The sequence below is a fragment of the Prunus persica genome, chromosome G3 (assembly GCF_000346465.2).
Source record: "Prunus persica cultivar Lovell chromosome G3, Prunus_persica_NCBIv2, whole genome shotgun sequence".
NCBI lineage: Eukaryota > Viridiplantae > Streptophyta > Magnoliopsida > Rosales > Rosaceae > Prunus > Prunus persica.
In genome coordinates this window covers 12,938,395-12,948,265 of record NC_034011.1, presented here as the reverse complement: position 1 = coordinate 12,948,265, position 9,871 = coordinate 12,938,395, and the positions used below count along the sequence as shown (strand labels likewise).

General features: G+C 37.9%; 1 protein-coding gene across 1 annotated transcript; it reads right to left on the bottom strand.

Annotated features, from left to right (window-relative positions):
• Nucleotides 2,224-5,024, bottom strand: LOC109948323 (protein ALEX). Its single transcript, XM_020561016.1, has 2 exons — nucleotides 4,097-5,024; nucleotides 2,224-2,704 (listed from the first exon to the last, which is right to left on the bottom strand). Coding segments are annotated over exons 1-2 (618 nt in total). The 5' UTR covers nucleotides 4,714-5,024; the 3' UTR covers nucleotides 2,224-2,703.

Sequence of the window (9,871 nt, the reverse complement as noted above, 5' to 3'; positions counted from 1 at the left end):
ATATGAAAACATCAACAAATTTACAGAAAGCCTTGGTCAAGTAGAATAGGCACCATAGCGCAGCTCCAGCTCAGTGACCATCAATCCAGCCACTTATGTCCTCTTTAGACTAAAGAGGCCTCAATTATGCCTGTTCGAGAAGCCTTCTATGGCTCGAAATAAATTGAAGCTCTGCCAAACTCAAACGTTGGTATCGATTTCTAGCTGAAAATCATCAGTTGAAGGTGTTGACGATCCAATTCAGCATAGACAAAGCCAATCCAGCCCAGTTCAAAAGTAGCTATCCAGGCAGAAATCGAAGTCCAACGTTCTATTGTCTTTTTCGGGGTTGTCATTTTGTTTTTTTGAGTCCTGTAATAGGTAGTTCTGCTTAAAATTGTTTGTCTTCTTTTTATCTATTCTAGCTAGAACTACCAATTTGTATTGTGAAAAATTGTGGAGTTCTCACCAGTATGAGGCAAGAAAAGAACTTACTTGGGAGATATTCCTCACCCAGATTCACAATTGCTTGTTTAAAAATCAGTAACTTGGGGCGCAAGTTATCTATTTTTTAGAAGTCTGCTAGGATTCCAAACTACTAGCAGTGGCACGCTCACTCACAAAAGAAAGTTTACTTGTTGACCACCAATGGTTGTCAAGCCAATAGGGAACTTTACTCTATCATCACAGGATTAAAACCAAAATTGGTGAACACATATTTAGGAGGCGGACCATTGAGTGTAGCAATCATGAAATCGTCATTTGAGACCTTCACATCGGCTTGAGCAAGCTGATCTCGAAAGTGCTTTAAACAAAGAAGGAATCTTTCAATAGAATCCCATCCTTTCTGAGCGGTTTGAAGCTCAATCTTCAAGTGATTAATGCGAGCTCATGAAACCGAGGCATAGCGATCCACCAAATTGAGCCAAGCTTCTCGAGTTGTCTTAGTCCCAATGACATATTCCAAAGCTTCATCCAACCGAGTGGCGATGAGCAAACTGAGAAATGCTTTGCCAGTCTTCAGCCATTCCTTGTAAGCAGCTGTGACTAGAGAGGTAACACCCTCTTCGTCCAAGATTACAAATTTTGGTGGCTAAATGATAGAGCCATTGAAATGCCCAAAAAGCTCATACCCTTGCAACACAGACTCTAATTGAAAACTCCACTTCAAGAAATTGTTGTCACTGAGACAAATGGTAACCATACTGAGCAAGCCATCAATCTTGATGGAGGCAGAAGAAGCCATGATGAAGCAGAGAGAAAACCCTAGAATTGAAATTGAGAGAACGAAACAAAGAGAACAGGGAAGAAAGCACAGAAAGGATCAAATTGAAAAACAAAAAAATGTCAGAAAGGATCAATTGATTATGTGAAAACCACGGATGGCGCTGATACCATGTTAACCAACATATTCAGAGAAGTATGAGGAAGAGATCTGAAGAAGAAGGAAAGAAAAATAGAGAGAACTTGCAATCTTAATTTATGTATTTCTTAATCTGCTTTAAGCTACAACACTATTACACTTTATACTTGTTAAGTAAGGCTTAACCATCTAACCAATACAGCTATCTAACTAACTCACATACACTACTAACAACTCACATGCCTTGCACACCTAACTAACTGTTTACAATGATATCAATAGTTAACAGAGTAGGCACTATGATTCCTGATGACTTTGGTGAAAGTCATAAAAGGGGTTGGCATTGCAGCTTTCTTATTTGCTAGAGATCATATAACCTCCAAGGCAATCCACATTCTTTTCTCTCTTTTTTTTGTCAAAGTTAGGAAGGGGTTTTCTTTTTTTGACAAAGTTAGGAATGGGTTGAGAGATTTTCTACACTGCAAGTCAAAATATTTTACCATTGGACTGGTCCCGTTGACGTAATCCACATTCTTTCACGAGGCTCAAAGCTAAATAGCAACGCCATATCTAGAATGGTATTCTAAATCAAAGACATTGCAGATTCAAAGGTGAAGCCGCTACAAAAAGTACATAAAAAGGATCTAAAACTACTACAGCAATGAAATTGATTTTTTATTTTTTACTTTTGTCGTTTTCAAAGGCAAACAGGGCAGACAGCAACAAATTCAGGTATTTTGTCACACCACAAATTCAGCTATTCAGGTATTTTATCATCTTCTCTATCGGTTAACAGAAATACCAAAACAAATCTTTTGATAGTACGAAATGTTTAGAGTCTAGGGTTGGGGCTCGAGAAACACCCTACATAATTATTCATGACCAAATGGTACCAAACGTTAATAGCTGCAATGTGATCAAGCAAATGCGGATACAAATGAATTTCACAGGAGTTGTTTAAAGTACCAACATTATGCTCACCTTCAAATGCAGTTGATAAGTAAATTACACACATGTAGAGTATACATCCCATACACACCTTGGTCTCTCCTTTAAAGGTATAAGCAAGGCCAACCACCAGGCAAAAAAAGGGGCTTGGGTGCTTAAGCCTTTCCTTTTTTGTACAACACTACAAAATTTCAAACAAAAAATCAAAAAATTGCTGTCATCTGGCTCAAAAGGTGCAATGCAACACGGTCGAATCCTGTATTTCACTAAGTTGAAATTCTGATGATTCTTCAGAAAGTCAGAACAAGTTCCAGAGGTTCATAAGATAGCAGCTGGTCAGCATACAAATCTCACTGTGGTATCATGGCAGTTCCATCTTCGTCCTCGGGAAGGAATACAATCTCATAGCAAAATCTGGAAAAAAAACAAAACAAAACAAAACAAAACACAATCGTTCAGCATATCTATATCTTCAGTCCAACACTCAACGGGAAAACAATCTACATCGGAATAAGCTATATTAACAGAATTATTTCAAACAAAAACCATGAGATTCACGCAGTTTACAGAAAAGGATGGTTATGTCTTTAATTCGTCGTCTGTATCTGATGAATAAAAAGATAGGGCAGGGCCAAGTGCATTGCAATGAGTTAACTTCTAATTGTTTGGTGCTCTCCTAATCGCAGTCATCATTCCTTAGTTAACACCAAGAAAAGACAATGACCTTTAACCTAAAATGCAATTACAACCAAATCAAAGCATCAAACAGCCAACTTCCTATTTTGGAAGGAAACAATCCCTATCCCTTTTTTATAAAAAAAATTAAATTAAATTAAAACAAATGCCTTTAAATTTTGATAAGGGATAACACTTGGCTAAAGCTAGTTACAATTGCATCTATCTTTCTCCAGGTTTAGCAAAACCATTCATTTTCATCATCATACATATACAGATGTGTATTGCATATTTTCGTTAAAAGTGGTCAAGTGCATTGCCCATGACAAGTATTATCAAGAGCATTCTGTCCTTCCCGCAATTGCAGAGCATTTGAAAAGGATTTCAAGGGTTGGGATGGAAGAGGGACGGAAAAACATTTCCTTGATTTGGTGGTCGCATGAAATGCAGAAGACCATCTTAACAGAAGTTAAACGCTGTCCTTACTAAACACACATTGAAAGTTTGAGATTCAAAATGATTGCTATGAAGTTCATGGACCAAAATGAATCGCGAGTCAAAGTTGACGGAACTATGTAATTTGCCCTTAAAATTTCCTTCCTATCAATTACGTTCAGCAAACCGAGCCTCTATTTCTCTCTAGTACTATTATACCCAAACATGAAAACAAGCATACAGTAAACCCAGATGGACAATAATTTCGCACAAGCTTTTACACTGCCATTAAACTGAATCACACAGAACACATCAAATTTACAGCTTATTATTACTATTTTAAGTAAAACTGTAGTAACATATTTATGAATCCTCATAATCTCATAATCATTACACAAAACAAGTGATGGATAAGAACACATGCAGCCCCATTTTTTTCTTAAAAGTTCAAACCCATTAAGGATTTCTATAATTAGTAATAAAATCATGTTAATAGAAATGAGCACAAATCCTCCTCCGCAAACTATTCAACTTAACCATCCATTAGAAAAACACAAAAACAAAAAATAAAATCACGAAGAAACACTGTAATTTACATCAAAAGACAACCCACAAAAATTAAAAAAAGTATAATTTGATTAGTGCACTAAATATAGAAGAGCTAGAAATGAGAGAAATTGGGAAGAAAGCCATTACCATCCATTGGAAGTCGGTCGGTTCCCGCTCGATCTCGGCCGAGTCATCCTATCATTCCCACCACCCGACTTGGGCCAGCCATCTTCCCCATACTGAACCGGAGCTCCAAAATGTTTCTGAACCGGTCTGGGGCGCTCTTCCTTCGCTACAAAACCCGGCCGTAGATGAGGCGGCACGAACTTGTCCGGTTTTGGCGACAATATCAAGCCCGGAGCTTCCTTGTGCCTCGGAACCGGAGACAATATGGGCGGGCTTGAACCGGTTCGGCCTAAAGGACGAAGCGAGATTGCATCGGAACGAGGATCAGCCCGGATCTGATCGGGTAGCTGCTGGGTTTGTTGAGAAGGAGATTGGAGATGGGGTTGCTGCGGTTGCTGTTGCGGTTGAGGTTGAGGCGAAAGGGGCGGTGGATTGGAGATGGATTTGGGGGTGGGTCGGGTCAGGACAAGCATGCGGCCATGGGTCTTGTTGTGGGGTGAAGAAATGGCAGAGTAGGAGGAAGAAGAAGAAGAAGGAGAAGGGCCTTTGCTATTGGCGTTGGGTTTGGAATTGGTGGAGAGGTTTTTCTCGTAGATGTGGTTGAAGTTTATGGACGTGAACTTGTTGGTTTTTGCCATCCACCACCACCACCACCCACTCTCACTTCTCTCTTTTATATTTCTTTCGCGTTTTGGTTCTGGTTTTGTGTCGAGAATGAAAGAAGGAATAAGAAGAGCAGCAGAGGGGACGAGAGATGATGATTGCTGGATTGGGATGTTTGTTTTGGTTTTTATTTATTTTTCACTACCGCACAGTTTTAGATTGTTTAGGAAAAAGAAAGTCTAATGTTAGCGTGTTGTGGGTGGTGGTTTGAGTGCTGACCTGACGTGGTGGAATTTGATGGACGTACACAGAAGTTCTTTTTTTCGCTTCTTGAAGGACCCAAAAACCCCAAACATAAACGTCAAAACACCAAAATTTTGAAATACCAAATTTATATTTGGGAGCTTTAGTTTTAAAACACAATATAGTTTACTAATTTGGAAGATAGTAATACAATTTCATCTAATTAGCATAAGGCAAAAGACCAAATTGTGGTACCTAATTTTACAAAAATATCATTAAAACATATCAAAATTACACACAATGCCACTCCTTCTAAGGCAAGCATACTATGCCACATGTCCATATCTAGCCAATCATATCTCGCCGCCGGCCACCACTGCCGGAATCCTGCCGCCGGCCACCGCCGCCGGCCACCACCGCCGGACTCCCGCCGCCGGCCACCTGCCACCACCACCGTTGGCCGTCATCGCCTGCCACCGTCTGTAGATGACCAACTCCGTTGCCCTTTATTCACCTTTAAAAAAAAGATTGTGTCATTGAATGGACTCGAACTTTGACCCTCAAAGGAGGAAGGCTCACTCACAAACCACTACACCAAACTTGATTTTGTAATATTTATTCAATTATACAATATTTATGTAAACAATCAATGGTTTATTTAAAAAAAAATAAAAATACAAAGCATTTCAACACTTATTCACACAAAAACTGCAAATAAAAACAGAAACTGCAACAAAAATACAATGTAAATATCAATTATGTTAAAAAAAACAAAAACAAAAACGAAAACAGCTACAAAAATAATTGTAATTAAATGAAAACTGCAATGCAGTTTCCGGTTTCCAAAAGTCCAATTTTGAGTTCTCTTGCTCTTAGGTAGTTCTACTCTTCTCTTGCCCACCTAATTCCTCATCTAGGTAGCTTCTACTCTTTAAATTGGTGAGGTTGAAGACCAAGGAAAGAGCAAAAATCCAATTGTAATTAAATGAAAACTGCAATGCAGTTTCCAAAAGTCCAATTTTGAGTTCTCTTGCTCTTGGGTAGTTCTACTCTTCTCTTGCCCACCCAATTCCTCATCTGGGTAGCCTCTACTCTTCAAATTGGTGAGATTGAAGGCCAAGAAAAGAGCAAAAATCCAATTGTAATTACAAAAACTGCAATGCAGTTTCCAAAACTGCAATGTAGTTTGTGCAAAACTATAATGCAGAACTTGTATAAAATTTTACTGAACTAAAGCTTAAATGGTATTGCAATATCATATGACAGTGATGTCATAAACAACAAGCATCTCTATCCTAAGAACCGCAATATGATTTCAAGTTTCCAAGTCGAAATTGAAAATATAGCTAGAAACAAAACAAAATTGAAATATGCATTGCTGCAAACTAAATAATTTAGATAGCAAACTCCACAAGTACAAAGAGAAGGGAATCAAATCAACACTAGCTTAACAACTCAATAACCAACAACCTATGGATTACGGGGCAAAACCTCCAATGTATCTCTACCAAGCATAAGAGATGCCTCATCATTTCTGAGGCATCCTAGGCTGCTCAAAAATACTCAACCAACAGAAGGTCCAGTCCTACTATCCCACACAATAATAGTAAGAGATGCAGCATACTTTTCTTTATCAAATTTGTACAGTAATAGCCTATCTTTACCATGTGAGTTTCATTTTTCTATTAATAAACGAACAATTTGCTTATAACGACCAAATTCATTGAATGTAATTGGCATACCATGACATCAAATTGATCAGGCTTCGAAACAAGTTGCATGCAGCAGTTGCCCACAATTATTTCCTTATAGTTGATCCCAGGATACTTTGTGGCCACCTCACGACAAGACTCTTAAGAACAGGCCATCTCCAAGATTCATATCTTTACGCCTATACATCACTATTAGCAAAAATTATCAATTTAACGAAGTAAAATTCAATACAAACAATGTGACTATTTACAAATTTACACAAACACAAGGAAATAAAAAGAATTAACAACAACTACGCAGATTATAACAGCATCACAGAATCTAGAGCAAGAAAAAAGTCATTTTCCAACTATCGACAATTATGAAGAAGAAATTGCATAAACATAAATACCTCAAAATCAATACAATTCATAGCCCCCCAATAACGACCTTAACGGGAGAGAGCTACAACAAAGAAGGAAGAACTAGACAGAGAGAACTGCTTCTCTCTGGAATCAGCCCTCTTCCGCTGGAACTGGCCACCACCAATGACGCGCCGTATAGATTCGCAACCACTTTGTCGTTGCCGGAAAACAAGTCTACCTCCAAAGCTGAGCCAGGACTAGCCCTGCCAGAGCTTCTTGTTGCGGCCAAGCTCAGGCTTTACTTCGGAGCAGACTCGTTGCGAGAAAGAAGAGAGAGAGCTTTCGGCGTGATGTCGTAGAGAGAGAGAGAGATCTGATTTTGTGCTTTTATACAAATGGGTAAAATTGTATTTTTATCCTTTATAATTTAGACAAGCCCAACGAATCTGGGCTTCCTTTGGCCAAATCTAAAACAAAATTGGATTCCTATGTATCAAAACCTAAACATAATTACTATATGTCTCAAATCCTAATTTGTAAAGATTTTTATGTCTAATACCTAATTTTTCTTTGATTCTAACGTAAGAAGAAAATTGAAGAACATAGCAGAAACCATGCCCCAAAATCCTTTACAATCGGATTTTTAAGATTTAGCAGGTACTCATCTTTCTCTCAAATTAAATGATAGTGATCCTCCAGGTGTTCTTTCATCAATTTCTTCGTAAAGCTTTTTTTTTAATTTTTTAATTTTTAAAAAAATCTTCAATCTTCCCTATAGATACTACAAGAAAAGGCAGGAAAACATGCATTAATATCCTTTCATAGCGCAAGATATATACATTTCTTGTATCATCGGCATTTCTAACTGTTAAAAAAAATGTACCTAAAAATACAGTTATTTTTTTTCTCTTCTTTTGAACTCCACCAAGGAACAAGAAATACTAGCAACTCTAGTTGTTGGACAAAGGCCACTGCGAAGAAACATAAACAAAAAAGCAATTAGGTGAATTAGTTAATCGCCCAAAATTTATTTAAGTACAATTGCTTACTTCTGTCATCTTCACAGATATCACCAATGAGGATGTCGCCAGCGCCGAATGGTGGTGGGGTGGTGAGCCTGTCAGATTGGGTGAAGGTTGGTTAGGTAGGATTAGGTGTTGGGGATCTAGGGTTTGAAAATTGAATGTTGAAACTTGAAATGTGTTAAAACTCATTTGTGGGGAGGTAATTATCAGGCAGCAAATATATATATATAAGCCTTTAAGTGGAATGACGTCGTTTTGATGTTGAGGGAGAAAAGAAAACATAAGCATGCAAGCATAGGCAGTGCTGGTACTGCTTGGAAGTCCAGGCATCCCCCCTTTGGGGCATTTCAACAAACACTTTGCAGGGGTCACATTTCGACTTAAATATGGGGTATTGTTGGTTTTTATAAGGCATTACAACATGTTTGTGCTGAAATTAGTCCCACATTGAAAAACTATAGTTCCTTGAGGGCATGTTTGGTACCCCTCACTATATTGGATTGGGTTAAATAGCACTTGAAACCCTATGTTTGGTAAGAGGAGGACTAACTTAAATGTGATTAAATAGTCTAACAGTAAAAAATTTGCCTCACTCGCTTGTTTAATATAACGAGCTTGAAACATGGCTCGCAAAATAGCGAGCTTGCTAAACAGAGCAAGCGAGTTTGACGATAACCAACTTCTTCTTCGTCTTCACTAGAATTGTCACCACCATATCCCCAGCTGAACCACCAGAATCACCACAGAAAGTCGTCAAACCCAGTCACTGAAACCATCCACCACCAATTCAAGCCCAGCCACTTGAATCAACCACCACCAATTCAAACCCACCCACTTGAATCAACCACCACCAATTCAAATCCAGTGGAACCAAAACCAAATTCAACCTAAATTCAACCACCACTGTCAAACCCAATTGAACCCTATGAAAAATCATCAACCATTGACCATGGCTCAATGAAATCAGATGGAGATTTGTGACTTCAAAGGAGATGAAAATCTGTGACTTCAAATGGGAATAAGAGAGAGAAAATGATGAGGAGGCAGAGAAAGGTTGGGAGGGGGAGATAGAAAAGGAGAGAGAAGGAGGAAGATATCATTGTATCAATATTGGAGAAAGAAAAAAAAAAGAACCAGAAAGTGAGATCGGGAGGAACAGAGAAAAAAGAAAAAAGAAAGGGGGCCTGGGAAGGAAGAAGAAAAAGAAAAAGGGGGGGAAAAGGAAGAAAAAAGAAGAAAAACATGAGATAAAGATAGTTTTAGCTTTTAAAATATTATAATTTTTTTATTTAATAAATTATACATTTTTCGTTGGTTTCTTTGTAGCATTTACTTAGTTTTAGGTCAAAATCCCTAATGAATTTAAATAATTGTTTTAATCTGATACAACACTAAATATAGGTCTTCACTATTTTTACAATCCAGCTTATTAGTCCGACACAGCACCAAACGTAGGTCAGTACTTGATCCAGCTTAAGTCAATTCGAGCTAATCCAAAACAGTCTCAGGATTTAGTCCAATCCATAATAATCCGGTGTACCAAACTACCCTGAAGGTCTTTATAAGACCTACTCTTGGAGATAGAATAGTTAGGATTGGGCTATGCCCAATTGTGTGGCTTGTAGGTTTGGCCTTTGGGTCAATGGTTAATTAATATACATAAATAATATATATTTAATTAGTCAAAAGATAGGCCTTAGGCCTGGGTGCTCTTGGACTCTGTGATTTAAAATTAAACCTAATTAATTTTGAGTTAATTATTTAATTAATTATTTTTCAAATATTAGACCCTCTGTTTAAAATACATTAAAAAAAAATGCATATATCATTCTAAGTCATATTCATGTTCATAGCCTGAGAGAAGCACA